A 17112-nucleotide genomic window follows, 5' to 3' on the forward strand; every position below is an offset into this window, starting at 1 on the left:
ATTTAAAATTTTTTAAATTGCCTTGATTTTTATGGATGTTACATAAATCATATGTAATGAAATTTGGAAAAGTTCCATCAAAATCCCATCCAAATAGAAGTCCTAACAAAAAGAGAAAATGACTATGGAGGGTAACTAACTATTAAGTTTGTTTTTATTTGGTCCCTTTCCTTTTTTTTTTTTTGTATCTAATATACCATCAAACTTATTGTTTATGTTCACCATAACCCTTTTAACTGACTTTTGACATATGATAGTCGGTCGAAGGGTTATGGTGAACACAAACAAGTTCGATGATATATTGGGTACAAAAAAATGAAAGTGACCAAATGAGAACAAACTCAACAGTTGATTACCCTACTGAGTCATTTTCACCAAAAAGTTAATTGAAATTAAAGCTGCAAAAGTATCAAAAACTGCAACCTTCTTAGGCCATAACGTAAATGAAGAGTGTTTCGGAGGGTAGCTTCGTCAAAACATGGTCTATGTTATGCTTATTGTTGTTAACTGTAAACAACTCTCTACAAAAGGATATAACTGAGTATAAGAGGTATCTTTATCAGCATAAACGTTTACATCAAGGTATATTATGGTGATGTGCCTGCAAAAGGTGCATAATCTTGTACATATTGATGTTGTATCTTATCCCATGAATTTGATTTTAAAGCCAAGTAAACTCAAAATTCACAACACTTTTGATTCCATTTGTTTGTAGACTTGTCCAGAATCCATAATACGATAAATCATTTAATTGGAAATGTAAATGTAGTCATGAAATACACTTGCTCAATCAAGATTCCCCAAATAAATATTCAAATGCATTACAAAGTTCTACATGTATGAATAATGTTATTTCATGGGCTATGTTTTGAAGAGAAACAAGAATGAATCTCATAAAATCATTAGTATGAACAAGAGATGACGTTAGATTTTTTTGTAAATGAGTAAAGTGAAAATGACTCAGGAGGGTAACTAACTGTTGAGTTTATTCTCATTTGGTCCCTTTTTTTACCCAATATACTATCGAACTTGTTGTTTGTGTTCAACATAACCTTTTTACCGGCTATCACAGGTTCGATGTTATATTGCAATACAAAAAAATAAAATAAAATAAAAATAAAAGTTGATCAAATCAAAACAAACCCAATAATTAGTTAACCTCCATAGTCATTTCCCAAAAAAAAAAAAAAAAAAAAAAAAAAAAAAAAAAAAAAAACTCTTATTATCTTATATAGTGCCTTGTTTTCAATTTATTGTCATAAGAAAAAAAAATCACTCAATTTTCTTTTACCAGAAAACACACACACAGAGTTACCGGATTGGATTCTTCTTCACTTCTACCGACGAATCGTAGGATTTTAGGAAGAGCGACGGTGACAATCAAATGGGTTCACGAGCTCTTCGATCATCTTCATCTAGATTTTTATCAACAAAACCTAGAGACATTTTCATCAGAACCATCTTCTCTACACCTGAGCTCAGCAAACCAGTAGCTCTCAAGGCGGCGGTTGAACCCGGTGTTGCCAAACTAGCTGGAGCTAGGTTTCACCTTTCACGGTTTTGTTGCCATGATCACCTGTTCATCTCCGGTAATTGGCGTATGCCTCTCGTCAAGTTTGAGAAATCACAGAGGTCCGATTCTTCTATCCTAGTGGCATTACTTCCAGGTTAATATTCCACCATACTAATTGCGAAACTCAATTACACATTGGATTCAAGTTAAATTTAGGATCCTTCTAGGGTATCTGTACAATACATGTAGTTCCCTAAAAGGTTCGAGTGCAATTTAACGGAAACACTACATGATACGATGTTCGATTATAGTTTATTGATGTTGTCATTTTTGATGAATGTTCTGTAATTCTTCTCGAAGACGCCATTGGTGTATGGCACAACCTTTTGAAATTCCCTTAGAACAGCAACATACTTTCATTTATGTGTGTATTACAGCATCCTACTTCCATTTCTTTCTATTACACCATTATAATGCTGTTTACTTGAAACTAGAGAAGCTTAACTCTCAAAGAATTAAGTAAATTGTTCATGCAGCCCTATTTCTTGGATTAAGTTCGACCCCTGCCATGGCTGAAGATTCATCAACTGAATTAACTGAAACTGATTTGGGTGGCTTACGCAAAATTGATGATGGATCAGTAGTATCAAACATACATACATCCAAGTGGAGAGTCTTCACTGACAATGGAAGGGATCTATTTCTACAGGCAAGATTTTTATGTGCCAATATATGTAATAGGGCTAAATGCAAGAAATACCTTCTTTCATTTATCTGTATACTACACTACAACTTCATATTTTCATTCTCTTTCTGTTACAATGTTGTGCTTTCAATTTCATTCAAAGTATTGTTTTCTATTGTGTTATATCATATACACAACCATATATTTTGCTCTTTCTTTCAGGGAAAATTAGATGATGCAGAGAGGTTGTTTATGGGTGCATTGCAAGAAGCTAAAGAAGGTTTTGGGGAAAGGGATCCTCATGTTGCTTCTGCATGTAACAACCTGGTGGGTCCCTCACTGATTTACATTTGACTATATAATAGCAATATATGTAAACAAGAAACTCATATAATATACTTTACTTCTTACCCTTACTAACAATCTCCTTCCATCTTTCACCCATAATAGCAACATACTTATTTTCTTTTTTACTGATAAACATTTTACAAGTTTCAGATTATATATATTGCTTGTTATGGGTAAAAAAATGTAAAAAAAAACATTGATATTATGGACAAAAGATAAAGTACATAGCCTATATGATTGCAGGCTGAGTTGTATAGAGTTAAAAAAGCATTTGATAAAGCTGAACCATTGTACTTGGATGCCATTAGTATTCTTGAGGAATCATATGGACATGATGACATAAGGTACATTGTCCATTATGCATGTCAATCAATATTCTTGAAAAAGATTCATATAATTTTTTATTTTCCTTTATAAAATCTTTTGTAGGGTTGGAGCTGCCCTTCATAATCTTGGTCAATTTTATCTTATCAAAAATGAATTGGATAAAGCTCGTGTTTTCTATGAGGTATATAATAATATTATTATAACATCATAAAGAAAACCAAGCTTTCATGAACTTTTTTTTACTTTGAAAAGAGACAAATGTAACTAAATAGTAACCAAGTTTCATTGAATTCTTGTGAAATGCTGTGTTTTTCTTTAATCTGGATATATGATGTGGCAAGTTTATTGAAATTTGAAACAACTGCATTTATAGCAACTCAACTTTGAATTTTCAACCTTGGAACAAAGCTTAAACATTGTTACTATCTAATTAAATTGTTTCAAGTAAGGCATCATATGATTACATCAGCGCCACATCATCAAAATTACAAAACTTTTATTGTTATAATTGAGTAGAATTATTCTTGCTTTTCATATGCTTGGTTGGTGATTCCATGAGCAGCGTGCTTTAAAGGTATGATCTTTTTCACATCATGATTTATTTATTTTTTTTCATGTCTTATATTAATAATTTTCATTAATCTATTTATTATCTCTTTTTTTATTTTTATATAAAAGATAAAAAGACGAGTTTTGGGAGAGGGTCATGCTGATTATGCAGAGACCATGTACCATTTAGGGAAGGTACTTTTTCTTTTTTTTTTTTTTTTTTTTTTTTGCATAATGTAAAATACTTGTATTTTCATCATCATCATCTTGATTTAGTCACTTAACTTTATCTTTTGTAGTAATTAAACCATTTAAAAAACCATCTTTCTTGTTTAATTAGTTTTTAAAAAGGAAAAATAAACATTACATTGCTGCATTATTTATATAAATATAATGCATTATTTTGTTTACAATATAAATTCTTGCTAATGAGCTAAGAGCTATTTATTTTTATCATTGGATTTACAGGTGTTAGACCTTCAAGGTAATGAAAAAGACGCTGAAGCCCTCATAAAGGATTCTATTCAGATACTTAAGGTGCATAATATAATATTTTATTTACATTATAAAATATAAAATTCTTTCTATTTCTTCTTTTCATCTTTTTTTTTTTAATTATTTAGGAAGGAGGTCAAGGAGGATCTTTCTTATACACAAGAAGACTACGTACTCTTGTTCAGGTTATAATAAATATTAATTGGAATAATTTAAAGTAATATATTTATATATATATTGTGTTGTAATTTTATAATATTTATATATCCTTGCAGATTTATATCAAGTCCAATAAACTCACTGAAGCTGTCAACATACAGAGAAAGATCTTACAGGCTATAGAAGTATCAAAGGTTTTATTTCTGATCTTTTTATTGATGAAAATTAATTAATGATTCATTTTATATTTATATATAGAAAAAAAAAATTAAATAAATGAATGAATGAAAGTACATTGCTATTTATTCAGGGATGGGATTCTTTGGAGACTGTGATTGCAGCTGAAAGCCTTGCATTGATTCTTCAGTCATCAGGGAGTTTAAATGAAGCAAAAGAACTCCTACAAAGGTTTATATTCTTAACTCTCTTTTTTTATAATTTTAAACAAATTCATAAATGTGAAAATTTATTTTTAAGACTTTTGATATTTTTTTTGTGTTTTAGATGTCTAGTTTCCCGGAGAAAGTTACTTCCGGAAGGCCATATTCAGGTTTTGATGATGTTTTATAATGTTCAATTTATTATATTTCTAAATAATAATAAAAATTCTTTAGTCACCATTAAATAATTAAAAAAAAAAATAAGATAATTATCATCTAATACATCAGATAGCTGCCAACATGCTTCACTTAGCTAGGGTTGAGCTTCTTCTTTTCAACCAAATAAACAAAGATACTTCTAAAGCACTTGATAATGCACAAGATCTTCTATGCAATGCAATAAGGTTTGAAATTACTAAATTATTATTATTATTATATTATTGTATTATATATTTATATATTAATTAATTTTCTTATAACAGAGTAGCACAACAAGTCTTGGATAAATTAAAAAAACAAGGAGCAAACCGTAAATCTTATGAAGTATCTAGGACAGATACACACTCTCACCATACAGCTTTACTTATACTGGTATTAAACATCTTTTTTTCTTTTTTTTTTTAAGAGTAAATTACACGAATGGTCCCTATGGTTTGGGGTAATTTGCATGTGTGGTCCCTAACTTATTTTTGTAACTCGGAAGATTTCTACTGTTTGTTTTTGTTACGTGCATGGTCCCTATCTTACTTAAAAAGACTTATTTAAATATGGAAAAATGGTGAGGTAGGTAAGGTAAGGTAAGGTAAGGTGAGGGGGTGGGGTTGGGGTTGGGGTTGGGGGTGTGTTTATTTAAATAATTAAAAAAATCAATGGTAAAATAGTCTTTTTAGGTAAGACAGGGACCAAGTATGTAACAGAAACAAATAGTAGGGACCTTCCGAGTTAAAAGATTAAGTTAGGGATCAAACGTGCAAATTACCCTAAACCAAAGGGACTATTTGTGTAATTTACTCTTTTTTTAATTGTGCATGATTTAATTTATTAATATTTTATTTTTTTATTTTTTTATTTTATTGTATGTTATAAAGTTGCAAGCATTAAATACTTTAAGCCAACTCGAAGTTACTAAATCCGAGTTACACGTAAGTTTAAAATTCTTCCCCCTTTTGGAAATTATAATTTTTTTGTTATTATTTTTTGGCTAATTTTTCTTTATTTTACCATTTGAGAAGACAATGGTACATTCGGATGCCGAAAAAGCTCTTCTTGATTGCATTTCCGCTTTCAGACAGGTAAAAAGCTGTAATTTTTGTCTCATTGATATCAGTTTGTCATGTCATATCATGTTCTGTTTTGAAAATGATGGTTTTGTAGTTTGGAAGTGAGAAGGGGTTATCTAATTTTGGTGATATAAAGGGGGAGTATCTCTCATGTCTAAAACATCTTTCTTCTTTACTAAAAACATCTAAAATCAATAGCATGAAAAATTCAAGGAAACCTACTTTAGAAGAAGTGCAAAATGAGATCAAGCGAGTTGAAGCTAATAACACAAAGCCTTACCAAAGATGAGTAATTGATATGTCATGTCACGACATTTTTTAATTTTAGTTATTTTTATAGGAATAAAATTGTTAACATGGTATAAATTTGGTGTATTCACACTTTTGAAATAAATGCCAACACTTTTTTTATATATAAAATGATTTCACATGCTATGAAGTGTTGATGAAGTTGTAACTCGTCATTATTGGAACTATTGATGACACTAATGATTACATGCAAACTAATTTATTTATTTTTGGTGGACAAGTTTTTTTTTTTTTAATTATTATCTATATTTTTTCTTGAACTTCTAAGGTGGCATCCCATTGACCCTCTGTGAAAGATAAAATCGTACCCTCAAATATTATTTTTTTTCATATATGTAAGCAAAATTTTGTTAATACGATGATAAATCGACAAATGTTATAAAAACAAGCAAAACAAAAAACGAAAATACGATATATAAACTTATATAGTTATATGAATCATGATATTTTTTTTATCATTTTTAGAAGCAAAGTTGGTCATCAGCTCTTCATAGTTCATGATTAATACTCTTCAATATATCGTACTCAATAACTATCATTGTAAATACATTAAATCTTTCTTATGATATTATGGACCGTAAGTATGATTTTAATAACTTTAGTTTTAATAATTTAATAATTGATATCTATAAGTATTATCTTAAAAAAATGTTAACCATCATTATCAATTTAGTTTTTTGTTATTAGTTATTAGAGAACTAATAAACAAAGAAACAATTTTTTGATTTCTTTTGGAGTTAATTAGTCATCTATATTTTTGTTCAATTACATAAATATACATATATGCGTATTAAAAAAATAAAAATAAAAATAGGCCCTCTAGGTGGATCATGTGTTTTCGTACATGTTGTACATCTTTTAAAAACTCCGGGTGTTACCGATGCACGAAAGTCTTTTAAAAACTCCGGGTGTTGCCGATGCACGAAACTTTCGTGAAGTACATGATTTAATCTAGTAAGTTATTTATGAGCATTTTAACTTAATGGCAGAAAAAAAAAACAATTTAATATATTGAATATGCATTTATTATTAAGTAATTAAGTCCTAGTTTTTTCAAAAAATTATCTTCATTTTCTCTTTTACATTGTTTTGTTATTTTCTCAATATAATTGTAATCATTGTTCATCTGGACCATAGATTCTAAACAAATTTTAATGGGAAAAGAAATACATAAGGTCTCGTTAATAAAACACTAATTATTTTCTTTTTAATTGAACCGGTTGTGAAATAAATCTCGAGAAATTCCATGGTAAATATTGTAAAATGACATAAAAAAATGAATTTAAATTAATGAGTTTCTTTATAGTTAATAAATGATATATTTAGAAGAATTAAAAAAAACGTTCCATAAGTTTGTTGAAATGTTAGTTTGAATAGCTTTTAAAAAACTTATTTATAAATTATTCTTTCATTTGTCAAATGAAACAACTTTAAAGACTCAAAAAATAAGTTGTTTAGATTTTTACCACGACAGTTTTTCTATTCATTATTTATTCAAAAGACAAAGTTGTAAGATTGGTTTTTGTGGTATTCAAAAAACTGTAGATATGATCTAAAAAAAATTCAACTTGCATATAAGGTCCAAAACTAAGATTTTTCCATGATTTTGGTTCCTGATACACTTGGAAAGTCGATTTTACCCTTTCCGTTTCTTTTTTCTATTTTCTTTCTTTATTTTGCTATTTAAATAATTAAAAAAAAAATCTCACCCAACCCTCTCCATCGGTACCCCCCACCCTTCCCCCTCTCTCTATCCTAACCCATATATATTCCTATTCATCTTTAAGGATCTTCCCACAACTCCATCGGCATACCCCTATCTTTGATCAGCCTCATGTTGATCGAACCCCACCACCGGTTCCATAAACACACAATGAAACCTCTTTCCCCTTCAACAACACACTACTCTATCAGCTTACCCAAGTTAAAATCCAAAAACCAACAACAAATCGTTTTTCAAAAGAATCTTACGGTTCCGGTCAAAGACAAACCCCAACATAATGATATGTAAAAGTGAAGGAGTAACAGAGAAACCCTAACGGTGCATCTTGGCATTGTTCTTTATCCCCCCAACCCCATCGCTCTCTCTCTCTCTCTCTCTCTCTCTCTCTCTCTCTCTCTCTCTCTCTCTCTCTCTCTCTCTCTCTCTCTCTCTCTCTCTCAATAGGCGGCATAGCCACCGGAGTTGGCCTAAAAGTTAATTGGGAGACATCGATAGGCGACATAGCCACTGGAGTTGGCCTAAAAGTTGCAGGTTCTTGATTTCTCTTATGGTGCTAAAATTGGTAAACTGGTGGAACACAAGTCAAATCTTGAAGGTGAGTTTGTTGGACTTGGACTAAATGTTGTAGGTTTTTTATTTCTCTTTAGATTCTTGATACTACGATAGTTCCCAAGCTTACCTGTGATTTTTCCGGTGAGTTTGTTGGAGTTTAAAATCAAGACTTGGAGGTTGCCAATGGAGACGAGATGTGAAGTTCTTCAAAGAGAGAGAGAGAGAGAGAGAGAGAGAGAGAGAGAGAGAGAGAGGTGGGGTTGGGGGGATAACTTTTTTTTTTAAGTTAAAATAATATTTGAAATAATTATAAAAAATACAAAAAAAGTAAAAAAGTATAACCGTCTTTTCAAGTTTTTTTGAACCAAAAATCATAGAAATTTCTCGATTTTGGATATTTCATGCAAGTTGAAAATTGTTTAGATTTTATCCAAAGTTTTTTAAATCCCACAGGGATCAATCTTGCAGTTTTTTCAATTCAAAATTATATTTTAATTTCCGTTTTTCTTAATCTACTACCCTTCTTTCCTTGTTAGTTATTAATCTATTGATTTTTACAATTTCATAGATAGATTCATTTTTCTTTTTGTGGAACAAGTTACAAAAACATAAATTTATGTTTTGCATTTCGGGTGGCATAAGAAAACTACATTTTATGTATGTTGGAACAAGAGTAATGCATAAATAAAAATATAACAAACACAGTTGGTAGATAGATAATAAGAAAGCAACATAATCGATCGATAATAAAATTTGAACGCAATTGTGTTTATGTTTTCCTTTTCATGGAACAAGCAACAGCTATAGATAACACAATTTAATAGCAACCTAATAATGAATTTTAAGGGTTTGAAGATAACAATGAATTAATTATTTGACCACCTAATAATTAAAGAGTGTAATAATTATTTTCAAACATTGAAATTTTATTAGCTGTACTTCAAAAATATAATAGTCCAATATCCATATAGAATCAAAAGGTTTCTAGTCCAATAGTATCCGGTGTTGTCATCCCTCCTTGAGATTGAGGATCCAAGTCCTATCATGGACATATGTGAATTCAAATGAGTAATTTAAGAGTATGTTAGATTTATCGTTTCAAAAAATATAGCAAACGTTATCCAAATTCCCAAAAATTTTGATTTCTTTCTAATAGAAATAGGAATAGATAATATTTTGGATGCATTTGAAAGTCGAGGGATTTTAAATCCATTATAGTTAAAACTAATAATAATTAAGTCGAAACCACTATCAAATAAAAAAATATAAAAGTATAATAATCATGTTTAATGAAATGACGATAAGTGGTCGTCTCGGCCGCACCTAGTTGGTTAATCTCTACATACAATTAGTATTAACTAAAGAAGAACTTTGCTTTACAAGGTAGACGCCAAAGATTTGGAAATAACAAAAAGATTTTATTGAGTTACAAATGTTAACCATTTTATTGCCGAAATGCCCATAATCAGAACTGTTAGCAAAATATTTTTGCTCTTCACCTTGAGATCTATTGATAATTCCCACCAATGGATGTTGAAGACGATAAGTTGTACCTTGAAGGACCTGTACAAGAATAGCATTATATCAAAATTGGATGAAGAAAAGGCATTAAAAAACCAATAATTGGATAATTATCGTTTATTAACAAAGAAATGAAGAAATGGATATCAGATGAACTTAATATTTTATTGCAGAACATGCAATCAGGCTACAATCAAGTATCACAAAGTTTAGGCTGCAATTAATTTCATAAAATCTACCCAATAAAAATAGTGTGGAGGGATAATATGATCCCAAAACTGTAAAAATTGAATTTTATTAATATAATAACAATGTGTAGGGGTAATATAGTCCTAAAACCGTAAAAATTGAATTTTATTAATATAATAACAGTATGTAGGGATAATATGGTCCTAAAAGTGTAAAAAAAATTAATTTTATTAATATAAAAAGTATGCAATGGCAATATGGTCCTAAAATGCAAAAAAATATTTTTTTAATATTAAAACAATGTGTAGTGGCAATATTGTCCTAAAACTATAAAAATTGATTTTTACTAATATAAAAACAGTCTTCATGGGCAATACGGTATTAAAACTGTAAAAATTGAATTTTTTTTAAGAAAAAACTTCAAAAATGGTCCCTGTGGTTTTTGAAAATATCAAGTTTAGTCTCTAAATTCAAAAAACCTCACAGATGATCCTTATGTTTCAAAACTTTTAACAAATGGTTATTTTCGCTAACACCGTTAGCTTTTGGCCGTTAAGTGAAGGGCATTTCTGTCTTTTCACTACCACACTTTATTTTAAAAAATATAATTATTTAATACTAAAGGTCTCTCTCTCCTCTCTCTCTCTCTCTCGTTCAACCCTTGAATACTCTTTCAAGACTCCTCCGACTCAATTTCCAATCAAATTTGTTGTTTCAGGTTACAAATTTCCAACATTATTTTGTTAGTATATGATCTGAAGAAGTGGGAATTTTTTGTTTTCAAATTTGTTGTTTCAGGCGTCCACATCCTCATGTTGAGTTCCTATACCGATTTTGGATATGGATCTGACCAATACGATGGTTAGAGCCTAATGTGAAGAAGGTTAACTAGAGTAAAACACCATGGATGGTTGTGATTGTTCATGCTCCATGGTCTGATCGATATGAGGGTATCGATGGAGGGATTATTGAAGCAGACATTACTGAAGAGAAGCAGAACAAATGCAAGAGTCAATGATCAATTTCCCCAAATCGACACTGTAGGAGATAAAAAATTACATAAATCATTGAAAATCAAGAAAAAACACCATGGGGGACGGGACCAATATTTGAGGGTCAAGAACAAATTGGGGGAATCTGAATCTATCAAAATACCTCAATAATTTTTCAATTTATGGGTTTTGATGCACAGTTCTCTCATGGCTTCTCGACCAACTTCTGAAGCTCTGCCCAATTACCAGATCCAAATACTCTCTATGCTCAAAGAAAGATTCAAACCCACCAAGAACAACCCTAAAGGACTCTCCGATCTACCTGGGATTGATATCTTCGTTTCAATTGCAAATATAGAGAAAGACCACCTCTCGTCACTACAAACACCATCCTTTCAATTTTAGCAGTTGATTATCTGGTTGATATGGTCGCCTGTTTCAAGCATTTGGTTCTATTTTCCGGTGAATTACAGTTTACGGTTTTAGCACACCTCGTGCCACTGAACATCATGGATGGTTTGGTGGGAAGAAGACCAAGTTTCAATTGAGAAGAATGAAGAAGAAAAAATTCGATAGTGATGATGTGATGATCTTGCCGATTGTAGATAATCGGAACAATGCGGAAGATGATGAACTCAAACAGGCCTTGATTCCAGAGCGATTCGTAGATTCCACCTATTTGATCGACTCAATTGCTGTTGCTGAATTTGAAGGAAGATTGATTCATGAATTAAGAGGAAAAAGCAGCAATGATAGATCTTCAGGGTCTCTTGCAGTCGAATGCAAACCTATTGATCGAGCATCCATTGGAGAAGCGATTAAGGTTCTGACCTATTTATATGAATGGAATGGGGTAAACGAGTCGGCTGGATGTACGACTCAACTTTTTGATATATATATATATATATATATATATATATATATATATATATATATATATATATATAGAGAGAGAGAGAGAGGTGGGGCCCTTTAATATTAAATAATTATATATTTTTTTCTTTTTTAAAAAAAATAAGACAAAACGTCATAAATGGTGTGGTAGTGAAATGATTGAAATGTCATTCACTTAACGGTCAAATGTTAACGTTGTTAGAGAAAATGACCATTTGTTAAAAGTTTTGAAACCACAGGGACCATCTGTGATGTTTTTTGAACTTATGGACTAAACTTGATATTTTCGAAAACCATAGGGACCATTTTTGAAGTTTTGTCTTTTTTTTAATATAAAAATAGTGTGTAGGGGCAATATGATCCTAAAATTGTAAAAATTGAATTTTATTAATACAAACATCATGTCCTTTATATGTTTCTCAACTCCATTAAAACTTTGAAAAATAGAATGCTAGTAAGTTTTTACAACAAATTAAACACAATATTAAGCTCTTGCGTGTTCTTCTAGATCTTCAGAAAGAAAATTTAGAGTTTTAAATGGATACCTTTTTGGGTTGTTTGATTGCACCGGTTGTAATTTTGTGTTAACTGAGCAATAGCTCATTCAGTCATTCTCTCTCATCCCCTTCAAAATCTTTCAAACCTCCACATCACAAATACCTGTGCCATTTTAAAAAAGTCATGAAAACTAATTTTTATAAAGTACACTACTTTAAATGTGCAATTTTCATAAAGTACCCACAAATACCTTAATAAAAAATCAGTACATCTATCAAATTACTCAAAAGTTGATCTTTAAAATTCTCATCAGCTTTCCTTATATAATCAATCTGTGTTTATGTTATACAATTATAGTAAGTCCAAAAAATTTACCTCATTGTTACACAGTTGAAGAATTTCTTCAAACTGAAGATTAACCAAAGAATCAAATGTTGCTACATTGGATATTCGTTGATAATCCTGCATATATTCAAAAAAACAAAAAACAATCATATAACAGATAATATTAATATATATTTTTATAATGGAACAAATAAATACCAAACGAATAGCATTTTCAAAGGCAAAACAACAATTGAAAATAACAACCATACCACAAACATTTATACAAATAGAGTAACAAAAATCATCTAATTGCAAGTAAATAGTCTCAGATTGCCTATATTGTCTCTAAAACCGTTTTCAACCAACAAAGTTCCCTTTTCTGATTTTGGATGTAAAAGTTTAAGAATTAAACTAAAGTCATCCCAACAACATACAAAACACAACTACATAAGATATTCTGAGGCTCAATTGTATACACAAATAAAAAGAATGAAAAAAAATATATGAATTGTTGAATTGGTGAAGATAACTGTTTGGAGCAGGAGTGGTGTTTTTCAACTGGTGCTGAATCGCCGCAATTTGGTAGAGAAGGTAGAGTAGTAGTGGTGATCGGTGTTGTTGATGTGATAAGGGAGAGGGTGAGAGATGATGTTTGTGGTTATGGTTGTTCGACTTAAAAGTTGCAATTTGGTAGAGAAGGTAGAGTAGTAGTGGTGACCGGTGTTGTTGATGTGATAAGGGAGAGGGTGAGAGATGATGTTTGTGGTGGTGTGATTCAGTTACCATCTTTTCCTCTTCCATCTCTCACCAATGAAATCAAGATCATCGACATCTTCAAAAAAAATGAAAGGTGTTTGTGTTTGTTAACACTATAGGAAGATTTGGTTGAAGATTGTACTTGGTATCATCATCATTCTGCAAACTAATTGACATAAAATCTACATTCTTCCCTTTATCACTCCCTAAGATCGATAGTTTGGAACTCGAATTTGGATTTCGATTTCCGTTATTAACTTCCGATCTTAAATTTCCCCCATAATCCGATGAATGTTGCTGGTATATGTGTTTGTACTCAACACATACACACCAATCATATGAAGCAAACACTAACACACATATCCAACAATCCAAATCCTCAAAGACCTCTTCGGATTCTCTTTTTGGCTCGTAATCAATATAGAAATCAAAACAACAAATGAATGAAAGGTTCTAAATTAGGTCTAGGATAACAATCGGCTGTGAGTAAGCCCATCGATCTGTTGTTCTTCAATTTTTCTCAACCCCAAAATCCCTCACATGCATCGACGGAGCATCCGTCGGCTAGTAGCGCGGCGGAGCAATCTTGCAGCGCCACAGCAGGAGGGAGTACCTTTGTCGAATTGGCAGGTGTGGAAGATGCCATCAGAAGATGGGCTGAGCAACGACGTTGAATCGATGGAGGTGTGGGGAGAAATCGGTTCATATAGAAATAGAAAACAAATTAGGGCTAGAATAACGAAGCCATACGTGAGAGGAAAAGATGTAACGTGCAAATCGAAAGACTGAGTGGAAAATGAAGTGGGGGGATGCCTGAAGTAAAGCTATCGGAGATCGATGATAAGTCAAAGCAGAAGGCGTATTGAGGCGGTGGTAGATCTATTGTCCGAATGTAATTGGAAGCTGTGGGAGGTAGGAGCAGACAATAACACGTAGCAATTATGGGCAAAATTCATCAAAGAACGTGGACACCACTATGATGACCAATAGAAAAGACAAAAAAAACAACTAAAGGAAACCACCAAAAGAAAAAAATTCAACCAATCATAGAGAAGAACTGTTCACAAAGGGGGTTCTAAATTAGGGAAAATGACGTATATGGCCTATAATGTTTTTAGGGTTTACTCATTTAGCCAATTAACTTATTTTATGGCTTAATAAGGTAACGAATTACTCTTTGTCGGGTCGATTAAGTCCTTATTTCAATTGTGAAGGGGTTAGCGGGTCATTTTAAGTCCACCTTCTTCTACTAACACCACATCAGATGCTGACTGTGAATTTCATCTAATACCATGTCATTAATTAGTCGCTTCCTTCTTACTGTCGGTATATGCTTTATAAAAGAACCCTTTTACCTCCACTGTTTAACACTTCATCGATAAACCCTTTTTTGTGAGCTGCTTCTGAATCCTCAAGCATGGAGCATGTATTCTTACAATTAGATGTCCACTTCCAAGGAATGTTCGCCAGAAACCCCATACGCTACACCGGTGGAATTACTCAGAGGTTTTCGGACATCGATTTCGCAGGAATGGACAAGGATGGGTGTGTTGCGTTCATCAAAAGGTTCATTGGGGAAAAGTGTGAGAAGCTCTATTACTACCAACTTGATATTGATTTTCCAAAAGGTTTGACTCTAATTTGCAATGACCCCGATTATTACGACTTCATAGCAATTGCATATGAATGTGGTGTTATACTCCCTATGTATGTAGACCATTTTGGGAATAGTAACATACATGAATGGTTGGATGAACACAAAGACAAGTTTTTTGGTAATGTACAGGAAGAAGTACTTGATGGTGCAGGACTGGTTAAGGAGGTTGCAATAGGGCATCGGGATTTGGGTGACACAAACGATGAGGAAGTGAATGGCGACAATGATGACGACGAGGATGAGGATGTCGATGACGATGAGGATGACCATCAGAAGCCTCATTTTTTTATAAAGGGTAATGAGATTCAGGTAGACATGGGTAAGAAAGCAGGTGTAGGTGAGTCTTTCGAAGAAGACATGGGTGACAATGAAGATGTTTATCCTGAATTTCCAAACATTTTCAATGATAAGCTTAACTGGAAGGAGTAGGAACCTATTTTAGATATGAGGTTTGAGAGTCCTAAGCAATTAAAACACATGCTTTGTAACTATGCTGTCGTGAATGGTTATCAATTATGTTTTGTTAAGAATGATACTAGACGATTACTTGTCAAATGTTGTGATGGAAAATGTACTTTTAGGCTTTAGGGTTCTTAGATGAGTGATGGTAAATCTTTTCAGTTAAAGTCTCTTATCAGTGAGCATAATTGTGCAAAAATTTTCAAATTCGGATCAATTGTGACTTACAAATGGATAGGGACCCACTTTAAGCACCAATTTTATAATAATGAAAAGATGAGCGTCCAATTGCTTAGAGAGGAGGTAAAAACCGCTTTTGGGATTAATGTGAGTATGAGTCAGTGTAGGAGAGCCAAGAAGTATGCATTGAGTCTAGCTGAAGGCACAATATCTGAAAATTATGCAAGAATATGGTAATATGGTGAGGAGATTAGAAGATCAAATCCTGGATCCACAGTTAAAATTTGTGTTGATTCAATGTCTGATGGTAAGAATTATTTCAGCAAAATATACATCTATTTTGCTTCAGTAAAAGAGGGATGGAGGAGAGGATGTAAGAGGATCATTAACTTGGATGGTTGTTTTCTGAAAAGTTTTTGTCAGGGGGAGTTTCTTTGTGTTGTGGGTAGAGATGCTAACAATGGAATATTCCCGATTGTTTGGGCAGTTGTTTGTATGGAAAACAAAGTGAATTGGAAATGGTTCATAGAAACTCTTTCAGAAGATTTGCAATGTCGGAATGATAGACATGGGTTGTTTCTAATTTCGGATCAACACAAGGTATGGTTCAAAACTAGTGCATGTTCTAAAAGTACTAATTGCTATTCTAATTTCAAACATTAATGTGACTTATGTAGGGTTTGATTGAGGTAGTAAAGGAAGTATTTCCAGCAGCCGAACATAGGCAGTGTGATAGACATATCTATGCGAATTTTAGAAAGAAAATTAGTGGATCCAAGTTTGAAAATCTGTTTTGGAAAGCGAGAAAGGCAACAACTGAAGCATAATTTAATATAGTTATGAAAGAGATTGGAAAATTAAATCTGGAAGCAGTTGTGCATCTTATGGATAGAGATCCAAAGACTTGTTCTTTGGCTTTTTTTCAGAGTTCATAATTCTTGTGAGTCAGTAGAGAATGGTTTTTCAGAGAGTTTTAATAGTGTGATTTTGGATGCCCGGAAGAAACCAATAATAAGCATGTCAGAGGACATTCGTATATATGTGATGCAAAGGATGGTGACTATGAAACTAACCGGACAAGGATGGAATCGTTATTCTGTTTGTCCAAATATCAGAATACGGTTGAATATGCTCCAGACTGAGCAAAGGTTTGTACATTTATCCAATTACATTAGTACCTTACTCTTCACATGTCATGATATTTGCGGTTTTCATCTATATATGTAGGCATTGGTAGGTCATATCTTGTGGGGGATGAAGTTTGAGGCAAGGAAAATGGACGAGGTGTTTACTATTGATGTCGAAAAAAAGGAATGCAG

The 17112-nt window shown here is 32.1% G+C and overlaps 2 protein-coding genes and 1 long non-coding RNA gene across 4 annotated transcripts; 2 read left to right on the forward strand and 1 right to left on the reverse strand.

The window, feature by feature from the left end:
• The first annotated feature begins 1272 nt into the window (after positions 1 to 1272).
• LOC145012784 (Tetratricopeptide repeat (TPR)-like superfamily protein) lies at positions 1273 to 6156 on the forward strand. 2 transcript variants are annotated; one of them, XM_078971580.1, is made up of 17 exons: positions 1273 to 1667; positions 2050 to 2222; positions 2421 to 2525; positions 2790 to 2890; positions 2976 to 3054; positions 3436 to 3447; positions 3552 to 3617; positions 3891 to 3959; positions 4046 to 4102; positions 4193 to 4270; positions 4387 to 4484; positions 4581 to 4626; positions 4745 to 4860; positions 4939 to 5047; positions 5545 to 5598; positions 5689 to 5748; positions 5831 to 6156. In XM_078971580.1, exons 1-17 carry the CDS (start codon positions 1385 to 1387, stop codon positions 6023 to 6025), a joined length of 1701 nt encoding a protein of 566 aa, XP_078827706.1. In that variant the 5' UTR covers positions 1273 to 1384; the 3' UTR covers positions 6026 to 6156. The 2 variants fall into 2 exon arrangements, with proteins under 2 accessions (XP_078827706.1, XP_078827707.1); XM_078971581.1 differs by having other exon boundaries at positions 1420 to 1632.
• A 3398-nt stretch (positions 6157 to 9554) lies between these two features.
• LOC145011820 (uncharacterized) lies at positions 9555 to 11879 on the reverse strand. Its single transcript, XR_013664283.1, has 2 exons — positions 11186 to 11879; positions 9555 to 9883 (listed from the first exon to the last, which is right to left on the reverse strand). It is a non-coding gene; the product is annotated as an uncharacterized LOC145011820 (long non-coding RNA).
• A 3872-nt stretch (positions 11880 to 15751) lies between these two features.
• LOC145010160 (uncharacterized) lies at positions 15752 to 16620 on the forward strand. Its single transcript, XM_078968735.1, has 3 exons — positions 15752 to 16026; positions 16117 to 16393; positions 16471 to 16620. Exons 1-3 carry the CDS (start codon positions 15752 to 15754, stop codon positions 16618 to 16620), a joined length of 702 nt encoding a protein of 233 aa, XP_078824861.1.
• The last annotated feature ends 492 nt before the right edge of the window (positions 16621 to 17112 follow it).

Source organism: Lactuca saligna, chromosome 8 (assembly GCF_052625555.1).
Source record: "Lactuca saligna cultivar CGN05327 chromosome 8, ASM5262555v1, whole genome shotgun sequence".
Lineage (NCBI taxonomy): Eukaryota > Viridiplantae > Streptophyta > Magnoliopsida > Asterales > Asteraceae > Lactuca > Lactuca saligna.

Excerpts from the sequence above, each read along its gene's own strand:
- LOC145012784 (XM_078971580.1), top strand. The coding sequence starts at position 1,385 with ATGGGTTCACGAGCTCTTCGATCATCTTCATCTAGATTTTTATCAACA. Across the intron at positions 2,526-2,789 it reads CTTCTGCATGTAACAACCTG|GCTGAGTTGTATAGAGTTAA; the intron begins GTGGGTCCCTCA and ends ATATGATTGCAG. Across the intron at positions 4,103-4,192 it reads GACTACGTACTCTTGTTCAG|ATTTATATCAAGTCCAATAA; the intron begins GTTATAATAAAT and ends ATATCCTTGCAG.
- LOC145010160 (XM_078968735.1), top strand. The coding sequence starts at position 15,752 with ATGAGTGATGGTAAATCTTTTCAGTTAAAGTCTCTTATCAGTGAGCAT. Across the intron at positions 16,027-16,116 it reads GAAAATTATGCAAGAATATG|CAAAATATACATCTATTTTG; the intron begins GTAATATGGTGA and ends GAATTATTTCAG. Across the intron at positions 16,394-16,470 it reads TAATTTCGGATCAACACAAG|GGTTTGATTGAGGTAGTAAA; the intron begins GTATGGTTCAAA and ends TGACTTATGTAG.